Here is a 25,399-nt window from a genome sequence, read left to right on the forward strand (position 1 = left end):
GGCTGTGCCAGGGCGACGGCCAACTGCCGACAATATTTTGGCCGCGCTGGCCCCGACGCCGGCGCCCGCGCGCTACTTCCGCTTCGGGCGTAGCGCGCAACGTGCTTTCCGTCACCCGCAGCTGCTTACCTTAGGCTTTTCCGCCATTCGCAGACCGCGTCCGCACCGCGACCCCAAACGCCATGTCCGCTATCCAGCTGTACTTGTTCGAGTTCTCCCGGAACAAGGACGAGGCGGCGCGGATTGCGTCCCAGACGGCCGAGCGTGCGCCCCCACCCTCCCCCGCTGACGTCAAGCCCAGGCTGACCGCGCCCAGGCCTGGAGAGCAAGCAGCTCAAGCTCCTCGAGTTGATTGAGTCTCTTGGGGAGTTCCTCAACAACGATGACGGGCCCACGAGGGCAAAGGGTGCGCCGCCCCCACCAAATCTGTTTTGCCCCGTATGTACTGATTTTGCCAGCCATGGCCTACCTCGCCGACGTCCTTTCGGCTACGCCACCCAAGGTCTTTACCCGCCAACACAGTACGTCCCGGACCCGCCTCGCATTTTGCTTCATGTTTGCGGGCATCGCCCCGATTGCATCCATCGCTTCAGTCGTGCATGAAAATTTTTGACATGATTTTTTCTGGGGAGAATTCCACCTGACCTTGAGCAGGAAATCTTCTTTGCGACTTCATATTGTCCCGCATAGCCGACGACAATGAGGGCATTGGCTCCTCAGCCAAGGCCCTCATGGCTCTGGAAGAGCGTGGGGCGTGGGAGAAGGAGAGAGCCGCCATGGTGCTCACTTCCCTTATAGACAATACTGATCCACTGCGTCAATTCAAGCTTCAGAGCGAGCGTTATTCCGTGTTGCGGCTAATTGACATGCTTGTGGCCAAGTATAGAGAAGGTAACTCACCTCGGTCGTAGCGGTCGACTCGACGCTGACTTAAACAGCGGTCCAAAACGTGCATGGGACTACACCAGGTTTCCTTTCACGCTTCATTTCCTACTTTGATGGAGAGAAAGACCCTCGTAACTTGATGGTCGTCTTCTCAATCCTTAAGGTTCCCATGACAGAATGGACCCTTGGCCCGGATGCTCAGGTTAGTCTTGCAATGGTCGAGAAGCACGACCGAACCCAGCACTCTTGTCTCGCTGTATGCTAACCGCCAACAGGACTTATTCGATGCCGTCTTTAATTACTTCCCCATCACATTCAGGCCTCCACCGGATGACCCTTACGGAATCACTGCCCAGCACCTAAAGGACCGTTTGCGAGAGTGTATCTCATCTACGGCAGACTTTGCTCCTTACTCTTTCCCTGCTCTCCTTGACAAGCTCGACTCCACTTCTATCAACACAAAGGTAAGTATCTCAATATTAATCGTGGTGGCACATCTAACCGACACCAGAGAGACGTCCTTCAAACCCTGACTGCATGTGTTCAAGACTACGGGCCACGTACAGTTTCCCTGTATGCTGTGACTCTATGGGATGCTTTGAAGTTTGAGATTCTGAGCGCGCAGGAAGACGACCTTGCAGAAGAGGCTTTGAAAGGTCTTGCGGAGATCGCAAGACAGCTGACACAGAACACTGCCGGCTCACTACATGCCTACCTGAAGCCAATCACCAAGGAGTGCAACGAACATCTCGAGGATGCGCCAACAAAGCAGTCGGCAGCTTCCGGGAAAATATTGCACTCTATCTCAAAGGTGTCTCCCGGAGTCGAGGATTCGGTACTTGGCGCGGTTCTGCCGAATGTTTTCAATCTCTACCAGACCAGCGATTCCATGGCGAAAAGGAGAGGTCTGATAGAGGTCCTTGCCCAGCTGGTCAGGGCCGACATCGAGGTTTACGGTGAATGGCGGCTTGTTGACAGCAAGGTTGTCCACGCTGGTTCCCGGACGTCTGATAACGCCCTTCTAAAGTTCCGCGATCAAGCCTTGGAGGTCATGAGCAATGGTCTTGCCACAGCGCCGGCTAAAGAGGTCTCTTTTCGTCTGGCGGCGCTCGATGGACTCTTGCAACTTTCCAAGGCAAGACTTGTCCTTGATGACGATGACATCACCAAGATCATTGCCATATTCCACAACATTGTCATTTCTGAGGAGTCATATGGGAAGGATGAAGTTAAGACGGCAGCGATCACTGGATTGGTCGAGGTTGCGCACCAAAAGCCTCAACTGGTGATTGACAAAGCATTCCCAGCTTTCATGGCAGAGTTGCCAGACAAGGATGTCGAAGGGTCAGATTCTTACGCTCCTGTGCTCGAAGCATTTGCGAAGCTCGCTACCGAGGAACAGATATTCCCGACGGTGGTGTTGCGGTTGAAGAACAAATGCAATGCCGCCATCCAGCAGGGCGCTTCGGATGGATACATCATTGCGCTTCTCTCCGCAAAGCTTTTCGCGTTCTCAAAGGGAACAGTAAAGCTCGAAGGAACCACTGACTCCTGTCCCTACTACGATGAGATCATTCTCCCGCTCCTTTCTGAGGTCTCCGGATCGAGGTCGACAGCCTTCGATAACGAGTTCGCCCTTGATATAGTTGGACGCTTGTGCAACACCATCCTTCAGAAGCAGACCGTGGCGTTCCAGAAGGAGAAGATTGCGCCGGATACTTACACCTTGTTCTCTGGCGAATCTCCGGACAGCGTGCCTCCTTTCAGCACGGATACCTCACTCGAAAGGAGAAGAAAGTTGATCGTCTCCACGCATATTCTCGCAGCACTCCGCCGTGAAGCCGCACCTATTGCAGATTCTCGAAGGCTTCTCACCGCGCTGATGGAGTTGGCAGTGCTGGAGGATATCCCTCCGCGAGTCCGCCTGACAATAAATTCCCAGATTTCGCTTGTGGCCAACAAGTTCATCCCCTCGGCCGAAATCAAAGACATCGTGAACAGTATCTTCTTTGAGCCGCAACAGCTACTATCCACGGAGAAGCTTGAGGACAAGAACATTCGTGTCATTTTCGCAATCATCAAGGGCCTTGCTCTCCGCAACGCCCCTGTCCTCAATACCGTCCTCCCGTCACTCCTGGAGCTTCTAAAGGATTCTAAGCATGGTCTCGCTGTGGCCCGTGGCTTTAGTATTATACTCGCCCCACATGACCTTCTGACAAAGGACAACTATTGCATGGTCTCCGGACTGCACAAGCAGAAGGTCTTCAACCTTCTTGTGCCAGCAATCGCGTCCTCCTTTAAGACTGCAGACCCGTCAACCAAAACCAACTACTTGATTGGTCTATCTGGAATCTTACGCTGGATTCCATACACAATCATTGAGCCGGAACTATCACAGCTGACTCCCTTACTCCTACAGTGCCTGGACCTGCAGCAATCTCAAGCCCCACAAGGGCAGCAGCAACAGTTCGATGATGTCAAGAAGGCTACGGTCGACACTTTGATTGCGGTGTTGACCCACGAGCCCAAGGCACTTGAGGAACACGCCGCTAGTCTGATCACCCGACTTCTGAACACCGCAAGCGCTGCGTCAGCGAAGACCAAGGCTGCTGCCGCTACGCCAACCAACAGCCCAGCTCTCCGGGCAGCTGCGCTCAAGTGCCTCGCGCTTATTCCCGAGAGGCTACGTGGCGAGATTGTGTTGCCTTTCAAGCGGCAGGTTGTCAAGAAGCTGACGGCAGCTCTTGACGATAGCAAGAGAGCAGTCAGACTCGAGGCAGTCAAGTGTCGGGCGGCATGGCTGGGCATGGACGAGGTGGATGATGATGATGAATGAAGGCACGGTGCTGGGGGCGGAATGAAGTCTGGGTAGGGAGGACGCCGCTTTCTAACGCTTGTAAATTGAGGCGGACGTATCTCAAAGGCAGGGAAAATGATCTGGTTATTTTTGGGATTGATGGATGGATAGAGGATTCGGTACGTATGACAGCGTGTGCATTCTTTCCGGTTGGCCGCATGTAGGTAGGAGTAGATAGAGTGATGACGTTCTGATCTTATCATGTTTCAGCACGGGATTGAAGGAGCCAAGCACTAACGTGAAGTCATAGATCTGCGTTACGCGCGGTCACACCTTGCCTCAATCGACATATTGCATATCACATTCCCTAATTATTTCCTAGTCGATCACAGCGAGTGTAACACTTTCTAGACGCATTCCTCAAGCACATGTAAGACAATTCCGAGGGAAAAACAATATACAACGAACGGACAGTATGTCGGCGAGACATCCGCACCTAAAGACATGGAGAGAAGGGAGAAGCTTAAGAGTAGAGAAGGACAAAGGAAGGGTCTTCCGCTACAAGAGCGACAACAGCCTTTCCCCATGCGCCACCTTGGCCGCCAGGGCAACGAAGCCGCCAGCAAGGCAGACGAGACCGCTAAAGATGGCCATTTCCTCGAAGCCGCCGTAACGGGCGAGGAAGGCGCCATTGACAGGCGGGCCGATGAGCATGGCGACGGAGGCGACGGCCATGCCCATGCCCATGTAAGTGCCGATGTTCTTGGGGCTGTCGGCGCAGAAGGCGAGGGCGACGGTGAAGCCGGAGACGATAGCGCCGGAGCAGAAGCCGTAGAGGGCGGCAAATGCGATGATGGTCGGCGCGGTGGTGCAGCGCGTCCAGCAGAGGGTGAGGATGCCCGAGGATATTCCCGCAAAGGCGAGCGTGTTGAAGCGGCCGAGCTTGTCGGCGAGGACGCCGGGCACGACGCGGCCGAAGAAGGAGGCGCCGTTGAGGATGGCGACGAGGTAGGTGGACAGCGGGGCGGAAAGGTCGGTGTGGGCGGTGGCGTAGCTGGGCAGGAAGTAGAGCGGGGTGAAGAAGCCGAGGAAGAGGAGGAAGGTCGCAGCCACGGTGACGAGGTAGACGGGGCGGCGGAAGGCGGAGAGCAGGATGAGGCTGTTGTTGCGAGGGGGGAGGCGCGCGCGGATGGCCATGCTCGGCCAGATCAGCATGCCCAGCGCGATGAAGCCGCACACTCGCACCGCCCAGGGGAAGCCGACGTTGGGGGAGGAGTCGTCCGGGAGCATCTTGACCAGCGCAATGGGGAACACGACAGCGCCCAACGACGCGCCCGCGATGCCGAGCCCCATGGCGGCCCCGCGCCGCCTAGAGAAGTACTGCGAGGTGGCGGCCAGCGCGGGGCTCATGACCATGCCGTTGGAGATGCCCCCGAGCACGCCCTGCGCCAGCACGAAGTGCCAGTACTCGGTGCACAGGCTGGTCAACATGATGGACAGCACGTACGCGGCCGCGGCGGGCGCGACGATGACGGGCCCTCCATAGCGGTCGAAGAGGGCGCCGCCGAAGAGGCTGCTGAAGAAGACGAAGAAGTTCTGCAGCGACCCGATCCACGAGATGGCCGACGGCGTCATAGAGGACAGCTGGTGCGACCGGTAGTAGGTCTGATACACGCCGAAGGAGTTGAGGTAGCCCATGGTGCAGAACAGGGCCGCCGCCGTCCCCGCGGCCACGGACCACGCGCGGAACCCGCCTTCGGGGAAGTCGCCAGGACCGGCGGCGGTCGGGTATTGGGAAGGGCCAGGGGAGGACGCACTGGTGATGGAGACCGAAGAGTCTTGTTGTCCCGGGTCGTTAAAGGAGTATTGGGTGGTGCCGGAGAGCCAGGATGCTCGGTTGTCCTTGTCCGACTTCACCCAGGCGCCTTTTTCATCCATTGTGTACGCCATGGGGATGCTGGACTGTACTGGAGAGAAAGAAGATACAAGAGAAGTGTGGAGGGGAGCGGAGCCTGAAGGGCCTTGCACGGGGGATTTTAAACCAAGACAGGCCAAAGGATGAGTGCCCAGGTCCAACCCGAGGATTAACACATGAACCGCCAGTGGCATTGGCCAACTCGGATGCTTCATGGGCTTGGATGATCTTGTCCAGAGGAGCCAAGAAAGAGACTGCTGCCGCAAGCCCACACATCATGGTGTGGCGCCAAGGCAGAGGTAGCGGCACGGGAAGGAAGTCACGAGCATCCGCGTCGTGGTTATCGTCCCGAAACCGCGATGGTCCATGGCATAGGACGTGCTAGCTCGCAGCTCGGGCTGGTTAGCATGGGCATCGCGGCGAAGTACCCACCGATGTACACTTCCACGCACTGAAGCATCTTGGCGTAAGCGGGGAGCCGGTGCCATGCTGAAGGTGTTGCAGACAGTAAGGCAAGCGTCGGCGTGGCCACGCGATGCGGGCGGTTGCCACGCTCTCTGACGATGCATCCGAAACAGGAGAGAAGCGACGTGCCTGTGCACCGGCGAAGAGACATGTCCATGCAGGATGATGCACAGAAGCACGTTGTTGGAATCCGACGCCACGGCTTCGGAACGGAGAATGGCGAGGGTGCGAGCCGAAGGATGGGTGGCTGGAAACGGCGGCGGTCTAGCCCCACGCGACCAAACGGTCAACTACTTTTCCACGTCCCATCCAAATCCAGTACAATCGTTCTCGCTGCAGGGGTAATGTCCGCTGTTTCGTCATTTGCCCCGCCATTGCTGCCACCGCACCCTGTTGTTCTGCCCCGGGAACCCTCACGCCGTTATCCGTCCACTGTCTTCCTCACTCCGACATGTGTAGTAGCACACTATCGGCTTCCGAAGAATGTGCACGCTTGGTTGGACTAAATCCGCGCCCAGCCATGTTCCTATCCCAGACTGGAAGGCAGCGGGACGGCAGACATCAGGAGAACGCCCCACTACCGCCCATTACAAGAAACCCGGATACCACAGCATACTGTGGCACCTGTCCTTTCCAAGTCAGGTCGAACCAACATATCTCCTACGTGTGTGGACCAGTCACTACTTCATGTATGACCAAACTCTTTTCAACAAGTGCTATTTGAGCAAAACTGCTTGCTCTGACTGTCGGGGAGGTCCCACTCTTCGTTTTCTCGGAGCGCCTGCGCCTTCCGAGCCATGAATGTCGTTCATTCTGGCCAGAAGTCTACCAATAATTCTCATCAAGACTCTCAGTTACAGTCATCTTCCCCTAAGCGCAAGTATTCTTCGGAAAGGTGTTACACCGAAGAATCCCATCGCGAATGTCTCGTACTTGGGTGCGACAAACATTTCTTTTGTATCGAGCCACGCCACCCTCGTGGCCCAACGGTACTTGTGCCTGGATTGGTATTCCGGGACTAGAGAACACGCCGTACTCGTGGCCCAACGGTACTCGGGCCTGGATCCGTTTCTCAGGACGTGAGACAGACCCGCTTGAACTTTGTACTCGTCCATCGGGTTGTCTATGCTCAGCTGAAGGAAGAACTCCTCCCCCTGCTGACCGACTCGCCATCTGCCATTTTCGAACGAACCCATATCGTTGGGAACCGCCCCATGGCCTCGGGGTAGCGCTGGAAACTGGATGATACGGTAAGATTCTTCTGATAGCTCGTAGAGAAAGCCAATTTCTAGGAGAGGGATCCCGATTCTGTACAGCTGCAGGATCAATGGCCGCCATAGCTCCCTAAGAAGATGGGCTCTGGTGAATCCAAGGAAACGGAGCGTACGCCTGCGCTGGTCGATGAAGTCGCTCAGAGCCTGTCGTTTCACAGCGAAGTCGTGAAGCCGGAACCTCTTCAATCTTGGCGGACAATGCTGCAACACGTGTCTGGTGAAGTCACAGTCGAAGATGTCTGAACGGGTCGGGGCTAAACTCAAGCCCTGGAGGCTGGATAGAGCATCTAAAGCACGCATCAAAATGTCACGTCCGCGACTTGTAGTCCAATTCAACGGGTGCGAGTCATTTGTTCCGTTCGACAGCTGCAGAGTCAGGTCGTGGACCTGGAATGCCTGTAATATCTGAAGAGGCTGATCGAGCACCCAGACCCCTGCCGTTCCAAGGCGAAAATTTCCGGAGTAGCTGGTTCCCTGGACGACTGACAAACTCCTCGCCTCCACGTTGTTCCTTGCTAATGAGCGGATGATTGCAGCAGACGCACGAGTGAGCTGATCGTGCTGGGAGCGCCAAACTCCGGGCAGAAGGCTTGAGGAGCACTCCATTTTGCCGTTGACCAGAAGAGAGTGACCGTGGGAACGCTCATACGCATACAAGCGTCCTAAGGTGTTGTCGTTGCTTCGTCCAATTGAGATATCTTTGAGCTTGGCGAAACCATGGCTGAAAATGCTGTTGACCAAAGCGTCGTAGTCTTGTGTAGCCATCATCCACTCCTGCTCGTAGAGGTGATCTTGATAGTCCATGTGGAGCGTCATCGAAGCTTCCGGGTTGTTGACAATATCTTCGATCCTCATGCGTGTAAGATTAACCCTCTCGAAGTCCAAGAACATCTTGTCACATCCGAGACAGCGGCCAGCACAAAGCCGAAGGCTATACTCATCCAACGTCGTACTGTCGAATTTGATACTCTCAACAGTTTCTGTGACTGGGCCAATTCTTAAAAGAGCGTCGAGGTGATTGAGACTGGTAAAGGTGGTGCTCACGCCGCTCAAATTGCGGAAGCGCTGTTTGTTCGCCAGGAGGACTTTGTTGATGAAAAAGTGCTGAATATGAGAATAGAGTATCCGACAGGTGAGGCGAAAGTACAAAAGCTCGGTGGGGCAGCGAGTGTACTGTCTTGACCTTTCGTTCTCTAGGCCGTAGGCAGGTAGGAGATATGATGCAATGATCTCTATTAGCTCCGGAGGAAGTAGCTCAAGCTTTGCCCGAGACATGGTAATGTTGTTTTAGGCTGGCCGGAGAGCTGGGTGGGCCTTTGAATGATAGTTGGAGTTATGGAGAGTGATGAAAAGAATGAAGGAGTGGAAGTGGAAGCCGAGAACTTGTCGTAGTCGCCGCCGGATAGTGCCTTCCTAATCCCGAGGGCAAAGTTGAAGAACGTGGAAACTCGTACCACTCAGCCTATATATGGGAAGAACCTACGCCATCGTAGTAGAAGGCGCACTAGAAGCAAGAGTGTCACCTCACCACCCATCCCATGATGCTCACCACCGAGCTGCCCAGCCCGATCCCCGTCCGCTCTCGCCACCCGGATCTGACCCGGGCCTCCTCGGGCCGAGCCGAGAGTTGCCTGATGAACTTACCTAGCACGCAAGGAGAGCACCAACCACACGCTGCCAATCCCTTACCCCCGCTCCCCGCTAATCCCTCCCCCTCCCCGGCCCGCGTCCCTGCACCCTTTCGCCAATCAGCTTCTTAACAAACCACCCCGGACACATTTGAGGAATCTCTTTCCTCATACGTGTTTAGTTCCCGCTGTGAAGAGCATATCGTTGGTAAGAGAAAAGCTTACCACGCTGGTTGGTCGGATGACCCATCTGGGCCCAGCGAGGCGATCCGGGGTAATCTAGCCGCCACGAGCGCCGCTGTCACCTGCCAATCTTGAACTGTGAGCAGTATCTAAGAATAGTAAGGGGCGGTCAGTGGTCTGTTCGTGGCACAGCTAGATGGACTGACAGTTGGTGACATCACGAGACCGTCAGTACAGCCTCCCGGGGGAGCGAAACAGATGAGCAGAGTAGATGGGAATGCAAGCGCAGTCCACCCATAGCGGAGTAAGCGTCATTAATTTGATAGTGCATAGCCTTCCCAACCAAAAAAACAAAAAACCCGCACATAATCGCTGACGCTACGCTGAGATCCAGAAAAACGAAACCTGTTGAATGCTTTTTTCCAGCAATTCAATCAGAGGGGTATCATCACATCCCCTCCTGGTATATTCCAACCGTCCAGAGATCAAACCAGTGTGCATCTAGGAAACAGTCTGGCCGTAGACGCATCGCCATGCTTTTTATAAAGACGTTTTCGCTTTTTCTTGTTTCCCGCGCAAAATGAATGCCTCGCAAATGACCAACGCCTTGCTTTCGTGACAAACCCATCGATATCGAGCCAAAGAAGTTCCGACGTTTGTTGACTTTTGGAAACAATAGCAGAACGCGATCCAAATCGTAGGGGTATGAGTGTAGTAGATAAGGGTTGGCCAGTGAAATCTTGTCACTGGCCAGGAGAATGGAATCGAGCGGCAGCGCAAGCGCATGGCCGACGAGCATTGTGAATCCGGCCTAGTTCAGGTAAACAGAGCGCCTGCAGACACCCTCGAGGAATTCGGCCTCATCAACCTTGGAAAAGACATCTTCCTCGTCCTTGCCATACAGGCCAGTGCTTCCGTACGGTCCCTTCCGGCTGGGCTCGTGGCTACGGGGCCATTGTCCCTCGGACTCGACCTCAGCGATCTGGAAGTCGCCATGCACAGCCTTCATGTGGGGCTCGAAGATGAAGCCGCCAAAGAAGAGCTCAATGGCAAGCTCCACACCGTGTGTACCGCGGGCGCGCTTCTCGGACAGTCCACGAGCTTCGGCAAGGAGTTCGGCAAGAGGCTCGGCAATGAGCGCAGTGTTGCTACCCTTGGAGTAGTCGTGGTCGCAGAGGCGAAGGGCACGAACCTGGCAGTCTCCAGTCCACCGAACTGAAGAGTTTGCGAAGAGAGTCGGGCACATGGACGGGATGGAGATGGAGAGGGTGGTCAGGCGGGGGCAGTTGGCAAGAACCTCGCACAGGTGTTCGTTGGACGAAGGAGTGCCAGGATGCGGGTGGAAGAAGCCAGCGTTGCTTCGGGGCGAGTGCTCGAGAACGCGGAGCGTGTTCTGGGATGACTTGACGATGGCCATGACGCCGTCGATGCTAACCGTGTCGAGGCAGGTCATGTGGAACTCCTCGAGGTTGGTGGCGGTGCGTGCGATATCGTACAGGTCCCGGTCGTTGATGGGCATGAAAGTGGTGTTGCCCATCAGCTTGAACTTCTTGAGGCGGCTGAAGTCCACGAGAGGGGACTCGAAGGGGCGCAAGTCGACCTGGTTGGCCGGGTCATTGGCCTGCTGGCCCCTCAGGGTGATGGCCTGCAGCTCGAGGTACTCGAGAGGGGTGGAGAGGTCGGCGCGCAGAACCCGGGCCCACTGACGGGCATCGAGATGGCGGACCATGGTCCAGGGCACGCTCAGCGACACGAGATTGGTGCAGCACTTGAGTGCAGCGAAGATCTGCGCATTGGTGTCAAACACATGGAAGCCATTGAACCACATGCGGCGGATCTGCTGCGCAATGTTAGGGTACTGGTTGACCAGCTTTCCAAAGTTGCTGAGTGCGCAGAAGGGGTCTCTGTACAAGGGAGTGCTCGAAGGCCTGTCAATGAGCTCGTAGGTGGCGTACGACTCTGGCAAAGGGTTAGCGGCGTGACGGCAGGGTTGGCGGAGCGGACGGCATACTTCGACTCAGCGGGAGGTCTGCCCACCGCTCGGCCCCCTTCCACTTGCGGATGTAGACGTCGCGCAAGGCATACTGGAGGCCCCAGTCGTGCCAGGCGCTGCACACGGAGCGGATGGCCGAGGTGGCATCCCACCTCAGCATGTCGGGCGGCACGGGGCCGCGGACATAGCGCTGGACGGGCGGCTTGGCCACCAGGCCGGGGGCCTGGGAGAGGCCGAAGGTGAAGGTCACGCCCTCTGTCTCATTGAGTTTGGTGGCCTCGTCGAGAATTTGGGAAAGGATCTCGTAGGGGAGGTCGTTGATGTGCATTGGATGCGTTGCGGGCGGATTAGAAATGGCGGGTTCTGAATGGGTCTTGTAGTGGACGGGGATGGGTGTAGGTGCAGAGGACAAAGGGTCGCAAGGGTGGCAAGATGGGCGGCCCCGGGGGCTTTATATCAGCAGCGCGCACGAGGCCGGAGGACCCTTTGAAGCACCATGAAACCTGGGCCGCACGGGCGCGAGTGTTAGTCACTGCAAGCAGCAGCATGGGCCGATGGTCAGAGAGAGGGAGGTTGCGGGCAGGCGAGTCTGGCGCCACGCGGAAGGCGCTGGGATGGTGCGCGGTGGAAGCTGCGGCTTGGCGGCGAACAATCGAGCCAGCGGCGGCGCGCCGCGGGCGCACGCGCGAGCTGCACGCCGGAGGGCGAGCGGTGCAGGTTCGGAGAGCTCAGGGCGATGATCACAAGGTGCGAAGGAGCGTCTGCGGTCGAGTTCCTGTTACCCCCATTTAATTCCCGTTCGGGAAAGATCCTGGCCGCTAGCGAGTTCTGCTTACCCCCAGGAAACTCCAGCGCACGGGAACCGCGCTCTGGCGAGCGTCGGGCCAAGGCACCGCGCCCCAGCGCCTGCAGCATTATTGCGTAAGGGCGTTGGCTCTCTTTTCTGTGCGCGCATTGTGGATTGCGAGAAGGCGCAAGAAGTGGAACAGAAGCAGCACGGCGACAGAGCAGGGCCGGTGACTCAGCCGGGCGCATCTCGGTGATCGGACCCTTTGCCGTTGCGTCATCACCGCAGCGAATTTTTCAGCCCTTCGCGCCGACCCCGGACGTCTGCCCGCCATCGCACCTCACTCTGGCGCGAGCTGCTGCGATGCCGCTCCTCTACCAAAGCCGCCCGTACCCGCGGCGCCCGAGCCTCACCGCTGCACCAGCGCGGCCTGCAGCAATCGTGCCGGATCATCCCTCCCGTCCTCCGGCCCCCCAGCTTTCCCCGCACAATCCTAGCTGAGAGCCGCCAGAAGGCCTCCAGGGCCGCCCCAACGAGCCTCACGCGCCCAAAGCCGTGGCTAGCCCGGCCCTTAGCCAGGTACGCTGGATTCGCGTGAGTAACACATTTCTCCTTTCCCCGCACCCGATGCTGCACTGGCCGGCCGGGGGCGCATGTACGTGTCAAGTGATGCAAGGGCAGGAGAAAGGAGACGAGACGCGCGCCTGATGGCTGCGTGATGCTTCCGTGTCCGTTCGCGATTCGAAAGGACCAGCGGCCGGCCCAACCCCGTCACATGACGCCTTCCCCAGATTCCAGATCATCTCCCAAAACGCCGGCATGACCAGGGGCTGCCAGCACTATGAGGTCAAAGCAACGTCCCATCAGTGGAGGCGCACCGCCCCCTCGACAGTTGCGGTGTCGCTGCACCGCGAGCCAGTTGTCCCTGCCGCCAGTGGGCCCGCTCCGCATTACTTCAAAGAAGCTGAGGAAGGGCTGGCACGCTGGCGGAAGCGCCCGACGGACGGAAAGCGGTAACTCGAGCCCTGGGTGGGACTCCATCGACGCAGGGACCCCACAATTCCTTTGCTGCGACCCCTCAATAAGGGAAAAGGGCCTTCTTCTCGAACGGCTGGCCGTGATGGGCGCCAACAGCGCTGCCGGCGATGTGCACAAGGGGCAGAAGCCAAGCTCACCGGCAAGCCAACTAGCCCTTAGGCCGTGGCTGCGCGGCACACCTGACCTTACCCCGGATTTCTATTACCCCAGAGTTTCCTCCGTTCGGGAAGGGTGCCGATCCGGGACGAAGAATAAGGAGGTTCCTCTTCACCCGCTGACGGTGCGGGTCGGCTAGCCTTCCGCACGGCCAAGAGCTTTCTCCTCATCCATATGTTGTTCTTAGCAATCGAAACCCAGGGAATGGACGCCATGGACATGATGCAATCTCTGACATAATTTGAACCACCTTCGCTGCAAAAGTCCGCTCTCAACACGCCAACCATTGGAATCTCCCCCGCACCCTTCCATCAGCTCCGCGGAGATGCAGGAACAAGACATTTGAGCCGTATACACCCGCGAGCGGGACAACATCACGCAGTGCGATGCAGGCTAGAGAAGCACTCTGTATGCGACAGAGATCCGACTCAGACGCACATTTGTCCCTGGTACCTCCCTGTTGGATCCCGTCGCTTCACAATGGCCTCGCTTCCACACGCATCGCTACTGATCATGCGATGCACCACAGAACCACCAATGGACAGCATCAATGCGGACCCAGCCCAGCGTCCATGGCAGATGGCGTGATTTTCTTGATTGTTTCCTCATCAAACCCTGTCTCCCAAAGATCGCAATGACCCGTCTAGAAATGTGATCGAAAGATCGAAAAGCTGTTGCTTCGCATCGGGGTATCAGTTCCCTTCCGCACACCGCGTTTCTCCCGTCAAACTTGCTCATCCAAACCACCAGCCGCTAAAAAGAGCAAAAGCTCATCGGAAAGCCAAAAAGAATCGAAAGGTAATAACGACATTAAAAATCGGAATCTGTTCATCCCACGTCAACCGACAAGAATCTCATCCACAACGTGCCCCAGTCTCTCTCCACGATCCATTCGCGCGCGTTTCTTAGTTCCCATTCTTCCCCCTTACAAGACGAAGAAGGCACTGGCGGCGACCAGCAGGGCCACACCGCCACCGATGACGCGGTTGGCGGCAGCGCCGCTGGTTGGCGCGTTGCCAGAGGAAGACTCGGTGGCGGAGGCCGAGGTGCCCGAGCTCTGCGACGACGATGCGGTGCGAGAAGCGGACGAGGAGGAGCTGGAGGCGCCCGACGACTTGGATGCGGATGCGCTGGCCGAGGCCGAAGAAGACTTGGTGGAGGTGGCCATGGTGGAGGACTCGTCGTCGGAGGATGACTTGGTAGCAGAAGCGACCTTGACAGAGGTGGCCGAGGGAGTGGTGGTGGCGGCACCGTAGGTGTAGGTGCTCGTGGTAGAGGCCACGGTGACGGTCGAGTCGATGACGAAGTAGGGGAAGTAGTTGGTCTCGCTCGGGTCGTCGTCGTTGATGATCTCGATGGTGTAGTCGGAGCCGCGGACCACGTCCTTCGGGACAGACCAGGTGTAGGAGCCGGAGTTGTCAATCTTCTCTACATGGGAGTCAGCGTCTGGGAGAAGGAGCTTGGGGTTGGAGGTGCTAAGAAGAGGAACGTACCGGCAATGGATGAACCCTCCTTCAGGTCGCTGCTGGCACCGGAGCGGAGCACGAGCGTGACCGTCTTGCCGGCGGTGGGGTCCCACTGGAGCTGGATGTCCTTGCCGGCAACAGGAGCGAAGCCACTCGACGGATGTTAGCGGCAAAGCGAAGATGGCGTAGGCTGTACTCACTCGGTAGGAATGATGAAGGCGTTCTCGGCAGCAGAGGCCAGGGCGGCGAAGCCGGCAACGAAGAGCGAGGTGACGGTGTACTTCATGATGGCAGTTGTAGGATTATTCGGGAGACAGGTGGTCGTTGATTAAGGAAGGATCCGGTATAGTGCAAGAATGCTGGGGGCGGGCTATTGAAAGGCGACTAGGTCCGGAGCGTAAAAGACTGGCGGGGTCGGCTGCTGCGAGGGAGCAAGTGGTTTGTCGGGAAAAGGAAGGACAGACGGTCAGGTATTAGGGTGCAGTACGGCGAGCAAACCAGCGACGAGGAAAAGAAAGAAGAGGGATTCGCAGAAGCCGGGGAGATTGCACTCTATATCATTTCACTCTGGCTCTCACACTACTCTATCTCCGTCCAACTTAGCCTAGACAGATGGCCCCCGGCGCCTTCCAGATCGTCCGCATGGATGGGAAATTGGATTTGCAAGATAACGTCCGTTATTCGGCGGCGGTCAGAGGTAGCGGCGCAATTATAAAAGCATGGGCCCGCAGCGCCAGCGCGCTCTTAACGCCGACTACTCGCGACTCTTTGGATACTTTCCAAGCATTCTTGCCAACGCGCTTCGCAATGCCGAGGCGCGGCCGTCGTTTCGGTGACGAGAGCAGGGGTGGCGTACAGCTCCAAGCGAGGCAGCATCAGCAAGGGAAGAGACGAAGAAAGGTGGAAGGCAGAGGATTAGGGCTAGTGCAGCCTTCAATACCCCTTCAGGACGTGGGCTTCGAGGAGGGGCGGAATCATGGGCTGAAGAGAATGTGGCGTAGCGATCCTCTTTGCTTCCTCCCCCTTATCGATCCTCACCCACATGCCGGCGGGCGCTTATGCTGACCCTCGGCCGCGCCACGATGCCATTGGCGATGTTGGCTCGTTGGGCCAATATAAAAGGGGTAGGTGGGTGGTGCAGCCGGCCAGTGGGCTCGCTCGCTCGGCTCGGCTGTTGGAAAGCGAGATGCAGCTGGGGCCAGAACCGTTGGTCTTTTTGCCGGGATGATAGGCCGGGCTGGATATTACTCGCTTGGGCCCCTGCCGCTAGTGTTGTGTGTTATTGGCCGGTGCCTGCCCTTGGTTTCTTGCTAGCGCCGGCAGCAGCCTTTGGTCGACCACTCGCCGGAAGCTGGCGGCAGGGACAGGGCTCGACGCAGAACTGAGCGCGCGCTCGACCGAGATTGTTGCGCGTTTTCTGCTGGCCGAAGGATGACGTCGTAGACGGATTGTGGACGTTATTGTATGGTCGGTGAAAGGGGTCGGGTCACGTTAGTTGGTCGGTCAATCATGCATCGCCTGCTGAAGCCGTTTTCTCGACGGACTGGCCGTCTTGCGATACGGGCCAAACGGGGCTTCAACAGCACATGCTCCTCACCTCCGTTCCGTCGGCGGTCATGGTTAATTAGGTAACGCCACGAGAAAGTGAGTACGAGTCACAGGTCGCCGACTCTCGTCATCACCGCCCACGCCTTCTCGTATTCGAATCAAGGCAGCATTATTGCAGTTGTCGTCGAAGACGAGCAACGCGGGGGTCTGCAGGTGCGTTATCCGATACGAACAGGGAGATCGGCGCGCATCAATCCGGGGTAAAGACGGTAATCACGACACACGCCATGTGCAGATGGCAACCCAGAAGCATGCGTGGGGAAGAAGAATGAGGCTCGTCGATAGCGTGCATATGCAGGTAACCGAGCCGTGCATGCATAACAAATAACTTGGGAGATTGAGAGGCCACGTTGACTCGCATGAGCTGGGCAGAAAGAGAGTGGCGAAGCGAATGCTGTGCGTCCACAAGAGAGCGCAATCCATGTAAAGGTGTAAGGAGTGGATGTCGGCTGTACAACCGGGCTGATGAAACTGTGTTCTTTTACATCGGCCATAGCGAGCATCCCTTGCTTTATTTCGAGAGAAACCAAGGCATCAGGCCGTATATTCACTTGACTGCTATACTATAAAAGCTCTGTGTGGGCTTAGCAACCAGCAAGATTTTCAATCGGGGCACGAAAAGAGCCAGCGCTTTTCTTGTCGGTATAGATGTGTGCAGGGCAACTGTAGGCGTGTTTGACAGGTGAAACGTCACACAGCGTCAACAGTGAGCGGTATGAAACGAGTACGATCACACAAGGTGGCGAGGCTTTAACAAGGGACAAAGAAGTAAGGGGGAGTGGATAGGCATACCACTGGTGGTATCCGTCGAACCGAGTTTCATTATTATCAGCTCGCGGGCGGCGCTGATGGGCGTCCGTCTGCATGAATCCTGTGAAGGATAGAAATTATACATGAAGAGTATCGCTGGGCGTGACAACGTCCACCGTAATAGTGTTTCGTTCATTAAGAAAATGGAGCAATTAGGTCGTAAAATGGAACCAGTAGCATGCCGAAGCCATTCGCCATGAAATGCTCAGATGTTCCTCCCGCAGATGCGCGCAACACGTCAGCTCTTTAGTTGAAGAAGATCATGGCGGCACCGGCGCTCAAGATGAGAGCGATGGGGCTGACCATGTTGGGCATGGCGGCGCCCGAAGTAGGCGCGCTGCCAGTGGAGCTGGCAGTCTCGGACGAACCCGAGTCATCCGACGACGTGGCGGTCGAGGTGGCAGTCGAGGTGCGCATAGAGGTGCTAAGGGTGCCGTTGGATGACGCAGTGGCGGAAGAGTTGCCGCTGGTCATAGTTGCGTTGGCGCTGGTGAGGGAAGCCAGGGTCGAGTTGGCGGCCGAGATCAGCGACGACAGCGACGAGGCAGCCGAGGAGAGAGAAGCGCTGGCAGTGATGGTGGAGCTCTTGGTCGAGCTGCCAGAAGCGCTGGCAGAAGCCGAAGCAGAGGCCGAGGCAGAAGAAGCGGACGCGGAAGCGGAAGCGGAAGCGCTGGCAGAGGCCGAGGCACTCGCAGAAGAGCTGGATGCCGAGGCGGAAGCAGAGCCGCCGCTGAGGCTGAAGGGACCGAAGTAGTTGTTCTCGGTGCCCTGTTTGATCTCGATGGCGTAGTCGTCGTCGCTTTCCAGGTCCTTGGAGACAGACCACTCGTAGGAGCCTCCGCTGGCAGCGGCTGTGGTAAGGTTAGCGACTGCGCGGGTCCAGTTCCGGGGAAGTGCTCGTGGACTTACAGGTCAGGGTGGTGAGGGTGTCCAGGTTGTCGGGGTCACCCTTGCGCAGAACGAGGGACACTGGCGAGCCGGCGGGCGCAGTGTACTCAATGGTGTAGGTCTGGCCGGCAACAACAGAGGACGGGGCCTTGGTGATGCCGAGCGACTGAGCAGCAACGCTCGAGGCGAGGGCGGCAGCGCCGATAAGGGTGGAGAAGAAGCGCATGGTGGATTGCTGGCAGGTAGTGTGGAATGCGTAGAGCAGCGGGCGGGCGCGGATTAAAGAGTGGAGCGAGTATTTACTCAGTGTTGTCGGGTGAGCAAAGAACGAAGGTTGGGAGGAAGACAGGACAGAAGAATGTGGGCGGAATGGAAACAGGCCCAAGGCCAAGGAAAACTCTTATAATGAGCATGATGGACGATTCAGCCAACAGCGTGCAAGAGGCCATGGATGGGAAGAGGGCATCGGCTGGGGGATCACCAGCCCTGCCGTGCCCCAGACAGCAAGGCTAGCAGGGATCCGCGACTCTGACTTAAGGTTGCATTTAGCCTCTCGTGGGGCAGAAAAGGGGCCGCCGCCTAGGGCCAATCCTGCCGCGCTACCTACCGCTGCGGCTGCTGCTGCTGCGGCTGCTGCGCCCGCCAGTGCCTTGCATTCCGGCCTCGTTGCCTCTCGAGGCCAGCTGGCTCACAACGACACGCGGTCGATGGCCATTGTTCCCCGGCGGCGGTGGCGTTCTGGCCGGCGCTTTCGCGTAGGCGCAATTTCCGGGCGGTGGGCTGCGGATTCGCAGTAATAATGCCGCCGTTGGGGTCAGGATCAGCCCGGCGCGAGGCTCGTGTTTGTGCTCACGATCCTGCTCGGGCTGGCGGTGGCCGCTGGTGCCTGCATGATAGCCGGATGCCAGCCGAACCTCTGCGCCCGGGGCCCCCGAGCGAGCCCGGGCGAGACCGTCTGCGCCAGGCATGAGCTGGCAGGCCTGAGGCCCGTCACCGCATCAATCCTTCCGCTCATCCTTTCGTTTTGTCAGGCGTGCACCTGCATCGGCGAGAGCATGCGTTCGTGTGTGACGCGATCATGCAGAGTGTGCGGAGATGAGCTTCGATAGCGTTGCTTGGCCTGCGCGGTTCCTTGCAGCCGCCGCCCGGAAAGTTCTAGCCTCGCCATCACGCGACGCTCTCTCTTCCACCATTCTTTTCGCTTGGGGCTCTTGGGCAAGTCTCTGCTTTCAGTAATGGCCACTGTACTATCTGTAGACCATGTAACCCTCGCCACTACTACCCCGGCAGTTATTACCGTCGCTATCGCCATCCTCCAAGCCGTTGGCCCCATGATCGCCCAAGCCTTGCCACTTAGATGCCGTCCTTGGAACAGCAAACCACCACAGACTTCCTTCCCTTTTCCCCTCTAAGAAGAAAAAACCCGACTGTTTCAGCCCCCAGTTGTCGTGTCCACCCTTCCCAATGAAAGAGAAAAAGTCCACCTTCACAGGTCCTCCAGCCAAGCCGTCACGGTCGCCGTCTTCTCGTTATGCTCGTCCTCATCCCTCCTCTCTTTGTCCGCCAAGCCCCTCTCCTCCACTGCACTCAGCTTTTCCTTCAAGATGCCCGCTGAGAACTCAATCAGTTGCTGCTGCTGCCGTTGCTGCGGGGTGCAGTCGCATCCGCCCAGCTTCCACTTGCTCTGCTTCTCCAGCCCCGCCAGCACTCTCCTGGCTTCGTTCAGGTAAGCCAGCGCCCTCCTGTTCGTGGCTGCCGACGTCGACGGGAGTAGCCGCTCCGCCAGCACGCAGAGCGTGTGGCAGCGGATCAACAGCTTGAGGAACGGGCTTTCACCCTCGTTTCCGTGCGAGGAGAGAAGTGAGGTAGTGATGGAAGCTGTGGGTGTGGTTATGGGCTTGGGGTGGCGGCCGATGTTGGAGCCGCTGTGGTGGTTTTCTTGTCCGCCGTCTTCGCGACGTTGGTGCAGCTGAGGTTCGAATGTGGACGTGCGGGCGGCCGGCGCGCCGTTCTTGTTGTCGCGGTGAACTGCTCGGCTGTGGTGGTACAATGGTTCTTCTGGCGGGCCAACCCTCGGGTCGAAGGCCGGGAAAGGCTCGAGAGGCGAGGCCGGATGACGAAGGACGACTGGTACTGCGGGCGACACGATGGCTTGAGGCGGGGGCGTCAGTGCGTACGTCGACATGATGTTTGGCGGCAGCCGCTTGGGCTTGTGAGGTAGCGGCAGCGGGGCCGTGAGCGCGCTTAGTTCATGCGGAAGGAGTGGGGCGCTGCCATCCTCTATCGTGGTCATAACCGAGCTGGTCTTGGTCGTGCTCATGCTGGTGGGTGGGGGGAGAGAGAGGCAAGAGGTGTGTGTTGCTGGCTGCGAAGAATAGAAGCCCGGAGGCGGATCGGTGTTGAGGAAGAAGCGCGAGCGGCCGCTCAAGAACGGGCGGCGCCACCTCACCTTGATGGTTGCGCATGAGGTCGATTGAATGCGTATGGCAAGCACGCGGGGGAAAGGGCATGGCAGGTGACACGCAAACGGCTTGCTGTCTCTCACTATCCACCCTATGCTTCTCTGCTCTGAAACGAGGTGGAGTGCGGCACGTTTGACGCCAAACCCTGGGTCCCATTTTGTACCGTTCCTACAGATATGTTTAGACGCAGTTACGCGCATCTGAAATTTGCGTCTACGTCCGGCCATGGCCTTGATCTCGGAGAGGTGAGGCTCCGGAACGGTACCGGAGTTGAGTCACGCCTAACGAAAGCCTCTCAAAAGGGCATCTGGTCCCCAACCTTCCTCAGAATCACCCACTGCTCCTCGATCCTCGTCTTCATCCCCGCCAACACGGCGTCGTCTCCCCTTGTCATATCCACCCTGATCTGCTCAAACTTGTCCATCACCATCTTCGCGAACCCGCTGCCCGCGCCGTGACTCGCTGACACATTCGCCACCGTCTCTACCAGCACGCCGAACAGCACAACGCCCAAGTTCAGCTTCGCAAACTCTGTCCCTAGCGTGCGCGCGAGTGCTTCGTGGTGGTCCTGGGCCACGACGAGCGTCAGCATGGCGAGGCTCCACTTGTGCACGACACGTAGCGGGTGGTGCGGCTGCGGGTACAGCAGCGGATCGACGTCAAAGTAGCGGCGCACCGCGTGCAGCCAGGCGTCGACGAAGCGGCTCGCGTACAGGCACCCGACGATGTACTCGTCGCGCATTGTTGCGTACGGCTGCCGGTCCGCTGGGTACACGCCCGTCTCGCCGCAGAAACGCAGCCCTTCCTCGATCGGCTGCAGCTCTTGCACGTACAGCGACCCGCCGCGAGCCTGCTCCAGCTTCGCGAAGGCGGTGCCTTCGATGGCACCAGCCTTAGCTACCTGGAGCGACGAGGAGCCCGTCAGCCAGCGGTCTTCGCGGAGGGTCGGGCCTTTGCCGCATTTGCTGCAGGCGCAGGAGAAGTGGTAGCGTTGGCGGAGCTCGGCTTGACGGCGCTCAAAAGGGTTCGTGGCGTCTATGTAGGAGATGAAAACTTCGTCGTCCTTGGCGATGGGTTTGAGGGCGCGGTAGGAGAGCTGCGCGCCGTCCATGATGACGAAGGCGTTGGGGTCGCAGCAGTGGTTTGCGCGGCATGCGAGTGGGTCGAAGGAAATGCCCAACGGCTCGAGAGCACTGCCGATGAGGGTCAGGCTGTTGGTCAAGACCTAGTGCGGGTTAGGTGGAGTTGTTGCAACGTCCGGGCTCTTGCTCTTACCCTTGCGTAGATGGCTGTGGCAACGTTGGAATTGAACATGTCTTCTGCCCTGGAGTACTTGAGTGCGCCCATGGCTAGCACGGCATGCCTCTCCCACTCGGCATCTTGCCGCAGCTCATCGAGATGGTCCGGTAAGCTCTGCAGGCCTTCCCAGTCTTCATTTGAGATGAGACCAGCCTTTCTCATGGTCAACGCCTGGATGACAGCGCGCACGGCATGGGGCAGCTGCCTCTCCGGACCCAAAGTCTTGAGCACCGGGCACTCGAACTTGTGGTGGCGCTTCCACGACTGGCTCTGGCAGGTCTGCGGCAAATATTAGTCGGTGTCTGGAGAAATCGGCAATGTCCTTGCTGCATTACCCTACCGCAGTACTTGACGGTTCGGCAGCCGGTGCATGCCTTCAGGTCAAGCTGGTTGTTGGTGGCTCCGAAGCCCGTGGATGCGAAGCAGTTGGCGCAGCAGCTGTCCAGACTGACGCTGTCCAGCACCGTAATGAGGGGCCTGTTTAGCGCAAAAACCAGGTCGCCGGCCGCAATGTCCTGCTTCGCGAACAGGCCGTTGCCCGCGACGGGCGACTTCTTCTTGATTGTCTTGTTTTCCGCCATCTTCACGGATGCGGACGGATAGTGGATGATTCTGGCGGCTGAGTTGATGCAGCGACGTCTGACGTCGGCGGGCGTCCTGCTTTCTCGCTTCTCGTCGACGTGCCGTCACGTTAATCTTGCCCCCACGGTCGGACGGTGCGGAAGAGGCGCCAGAGATGAGGGAGCTGAAGGCTTGGAAGGAGGTATGTGTCCATTCTAGACGAAGCCCGGGCCAGCGGCGTCAGCGCCGTTCCCCACATACGCAGAGCGCTGTTGAGTTTGAGTGTTTTCCGGCGTTGATCCGGAGCAGGACACGGTTGCCGGCCACCTTTTCCTCATCCGGTGTTTCACAACCATTGGCCCACGACTGGTACATATTTGATGCTTTCTGGCCCGCTTCAAACTGCTTAGCAATTCATTGCTGTCTAGTCATCCTCCCCACGTGTTGGCATGTTCTGCAGGCTATGTCATCACCACGAATTTGTGTTTGATTGACACCACGGCAGAAACGACTGAGGGAGAGCCGCTGGTCAAGAAGACTGTCTCACGTGTCCATGATTTAGGAAGCCCCGGAACGCAGAGACCCCAAACCGGGGAGGTGCATTACATGCTCTTGCTTGCTTGAAATGCTGGCTCAATAAGGCCATGAGTTTGATCTATTCGCTGATTCATGATTAGGTATGGAATAAGCTATGTAGAGCTCAGTGCCAGTCAGCCAAGAACCCGTCTAAACGTTTTAGAAAGAATGACGGCCCAAACCCTTCCTTTTCGATCTACATGAGAACATTGGTATCGCAGAAGCAACAAGCAAGGTAGTAGTAAAGAGGAAAGAGAAACAAAAGGTTTCCAAAAGCGGTACTAGGGGCGGATTTGGCGGCCGCTGTGTTTCTTTCCCATTCTATTATACAAGAGAAGAGAGAAAAAGCGCCGCCCAATAACATGTCCAGGCACCAATCTCTCGTGGGCCGAAAGCTTAAAAACAAAGCGGTTCAGTGTCCATCCAGGTCCTCACCCCTGTACCGGTGGTATCGCAAGAGACAGAAGAGAGGGGAAGGACCAAAGAGAAGGTAACAAGAACTTTGGCCGCCAATGCGCCAGACAACCTGCGCCACGCCTTTCCTGGAAACCAAGCCAGCACTGTACGCCGAATTACGCCCACGCTTTCCTTGCGACACCTTGGGAAGAGCCGGCTTTGTATGTATTGTGTTGCTCTTTGCGCCGGAGATGCGGATCTCATAAAGCAATTCCAAGAACAGAGGTGATATGCCTGTAATAGCGATTGATGTCGTCTCGTCATTAGCCCAAAAAAGAGACAAGCCTTGAGGGTCCCGAGGAAGAGTATGTGGAAGAAGGTAAAGACAAGAGCGTTGTCCTGTACTGGCGGGTAGAAGACTGGACTGGGGCTACGCTTGACGTCGGCTTCATGCCGTTGTGCAATATGTGCGCGCGGCATTCGAAGACGAACGTTTGTGACGTAGCGGACGTCTGGGACGGCAAGGACATGAGACGGCACAATCGGATATGTGCTGTAGGAGCGGCAGGCTGATTATTTCGCAGGCATGTGGTATTGCTTGACGTAGCGGAGGAAGGCAATGGCGTCTTCCGCCTGCGGGAGAACCTTGTCGAGATGTGTGAGAGAATCGGCGACTTGTTTGTGCATCTCGGCGCCGTCTCTGCGCAGTTTGCCGACGTCCCCTTCCGTCTCTTCTCTGTACTTCTTGGCTTCCGACTCGGTTGTATTCTTGTACGTGGTGAAGAGATGTTGCAACTCGAGGGCGACCTGATCCTTCTTCTCAAGTTCACTGCGGAGCTGGCTGACGACCACATCATGAGCGGCGATGGCGTTCTCCTGCCGGATTACTTGGCGGCGCTCCTCGTCCCGGCCTTCGGCAATGGCGTCAAGCCGTCTGTCGCGCTTCTTGAGTTCGCCCTTGAAGATGCTGTCGGACGCGTTCCAGCGCGTTTCAATCTCTTTGTTCTTCTCCGTCATCCGTCGTAGCTGTTCCTGGGCCTGCTGTAGCTCGTCGCGGAGGTTGGACACCTCCCGGGTCTGCTCCTGGCGGGCGCGGGCGAGCTCGTCGGTGTGCTCCTTTTTCGCGGCGGCGAGCTCCTGCTTTGCGGTTGAGGATATCTGTCCGAGCTGGATTCCCAGGCCAGTCGCTTGCGCCTCAGCCTGCTTTCGGCGCTCCTCCTCGTTTTTAAGCTGTGTCCGCAGTGTCTCCTCGAATTCCTTGCGGGACTTGCGGGTGCGCTCGGCGGCCTCGGCGGCTGAGCGGAGGGTGTTGTTGTCGGCCTGGAGGCGTTCAATGACGTTGTTCTTGGCGCGCAAGTTCTCCGTCAGCTCCTGGTTCTTGGCCTTCTCGGAGTTGAGGTCGCGGCGGAGGGCGTCATTGGAAGCGGTAAGGCGCTCGATGACCTTTGTGGTCGACTTGGAGGGGTTTGCGAAGGGCGAGGTGCCGTTGTTGGCGACGCCGTTTGGGAGGTCGGAGAGCGGAGGGGTCGGGGGGATCTGGACGGCGGGCTCGTAGACGCCATTTCGGTTGGTGGAAGGCATGTTCACGATAGAGGGCGAGGGTGTTCGCGCATCGTTCTCGGAGGGCGACCACAGCTTCCCATTCATGTCACCGAGGGAAATATCGGACGGCGTGAGCTGGATTGCTGGGAGGGTTGGGGGAGGGCGAGGCGGCGCCGCATCTAGAGTCGCCCGCCGGTCCGTGAGCTTCAAGGCTGGGAAGTGGAGCGCACGCTTTGGGAGGAATGCCAGGCACGACGAAAGGGAGATTGGGAGGTGGACGCTCGGGTAAGGAAATAAACATACCGCCCGCACGGCGGGTCTTCCTGAGCGTAATGCGCAGCAACGCACTCATCGCTGATTGGGTGCGAGGCAGCTGCAATGCGCCTCAAAGCCAGGGGACCCGCGCAACTGTTCCTCGCAAGGCGTTTTGTTACCTGCGTAAGCGACCGCCAGCAGGGGGCTGGGTGTCTAGGTCATCGGGCAGCGCCCGGTCCCTAGCAACAGCGGTTGCTATCCCGCGTGGACGTGACGCGCCCGGCTTCTGCGCCGGCCTCTACGTTAAGCCGTCGTTCCAACACGTCGCGGTCGGAGACGGCGCTGCATCATTTCCGCCCACGATTCATCTCCCGCCCGGAGATCTCGACAGCGCAGCAGGCAAGTTCCGACCCCC

General features: G+C 57.8%; 8 protein-coding genes across 8 annotated transcripts; 1 reads left to right on the forward strand and 7 right to left on the reverse strand.

Moving 5' to 3' along the window:
- Positions 1-182: 182 nt before the first annotated feature.
- Positions 183-3,721, forward strand: SLS55_008052 (uncharacterized protein; the record flags this gene model as incomplete). Its single annotated transcript, XM_066779467.1, has 7 exons — positions 183-264; positions 317-406; positions 459-521; positions 691-891; positions 939-1,087; positions 1,161-1,349; positions 1,397-3,721. The coding sequence occupies 7 exons, from the start codon at positions 183-185 to the stop codon at positions 3,719-3,721; spliced, it is 3,099 nt and encodes a 1,032-aa protein (XP_066630271.1).
- Positions 3,722-4,240: 519 nt separating this feature from the next.
- SLS55_008053 (uncharacterized protein) lies at positions 4,241-5,876 on the reverse strand (the record flags this gene model as incomplete). Its single annotated transcript, XM_066779468.1, has 2 exons — positions 4,241-5,639; positions 5,872-5,876. The coding sequence occupies 2 exons, from the start codon at positions 5,874-5,876 to the stop codon at positions 4,241-4,243; spliced, it is 1,404 nt and encodes a 467-aa protein (XP_066630272.1).
- Positions 5,877-9,958: 4,082 nt separating this feature from the next.
- SLS55_008054 (uncharacterized protein) lies at positions 9,959-11,468 on the reverse strand (the record flags this gene model as incomplete). The annotated part of the gene is made up of 2 exons (XM_066779469.1): positions 9,959-11,106; positions 11,159-11,468. The coding sequence occupies 2 exons, from the start codon at positions 11,466-11,468 to the stop codon at positions 9,959-9,961; spliced, it is 1,458 nt and encodes a 485-aa protein (XP_066630273.1).
- A 2,578-nt stretch (positions 11,469-14,046) lies between these two features.
- SLS55_008055 (uncharacterized protein) lies at positions 14,047-14,873 on the reverse strand (the record flags this gene model as incomplete). The annotated part of the gene is made up of 3 exons (XM_066779470.1): positions 14,047-14,549; positions 14,615-14,739; positions 14,788-14,873. The coding sequence occupies 3 exons, from the start codon at positions 14,871-14,873 to the stop codon at positions 14,047-14,049; spliced, it is 714 nt and encodes a 237-aa protein (XP_066630274.1).
- A 2,378-nt stretch (positions 14,874-17,251) lies between these two features.
- On the reverse strand, positions 17,252-18,119 carry SLS55_008056 (uncharacterized protein; the record flags this gene model as incomplete). The annotated part of the gene is made up of 2 exons (XM_066779471.1): positions 17,252-17,856; positions 17,915-18,119. The coding sequence occupies 2 exons, from the start codon at positions 18,117-18,119 to the stop codon at positions 17,252-17,254; spliced, it is 810 nt and encodes a 269-aa protein (XP_066630275.1).
- Positions 18,120-19,379: 1,260 nt separating this feature from the next.
- Positions 19,380-20,078, reverse strand: SLS55_008057 (uncharacterized protein; the record flags this gene model as incomplete). The annotated part of the gene is made up of 2 exons (XM_066779472.1): positions 19,380-19,929; positions 20,071-20,078. The coding sequence occupies 2 exons, from the start codon at positions 20,076-20,078 to the stop codon at positions 19,380-19,382; spliced, it is 558 nt and encodes a 185-aa protein (XP_066630276.1).
- Positions 20,079-20,650: 572 nt separating this feature from the next.
- On the reverse strand, positions 20,651-22,235 carry SLS55_008058 (uncharacterized protein; the record flags this gene model as incomplete). The annotated part of the gene is made up of 3 exons (XM_066779473.1): positions 20,651-21,580; positions 21,631-21,933; positions 21,990-22,235. 3 exons carry the CDS (start codon positions 22,233-22,235, stop codon positions 20,651-20,653), a joined length of 1,479 nt encoding a protein of 492 aa, XP_066630277.1.
- Positions 22,236-23,760: 1,525 nt separating this feature from the next.
- On the reverse strand, positions 23,761-24,768 carry SLS55_008059 (uncharacterized protein; the record flags this gene model as incomplete). The annotated part of the gene is made up of 1 exon (XM_066779474.1): positions 23,761-24,768. The coding sequence occupies one exon, from the start codon at positions 24,766-24,768 to the stop codon at positions 23,761-23,763; it is 1,008 nt and encodes a 335-aa protein (XP_066630278.1).
- Positions 24,769-25,399: the final 631 nt, after the last annotated feature.

The sequence above is a fragment of the Diplodia seriata genome (assembly GCF_021436955.1).
Source record: "Diplodia seriata strain FDS-637 chromosome Unknown scaffold_8, whole genome shotgun sequence".
NCBI lineage: Eukaryota > Fungi > Ascomycota > Dothideomycetes > Botryosphaeriales > Botryosphaeriaceae > Diplodia > Diplodia seriata.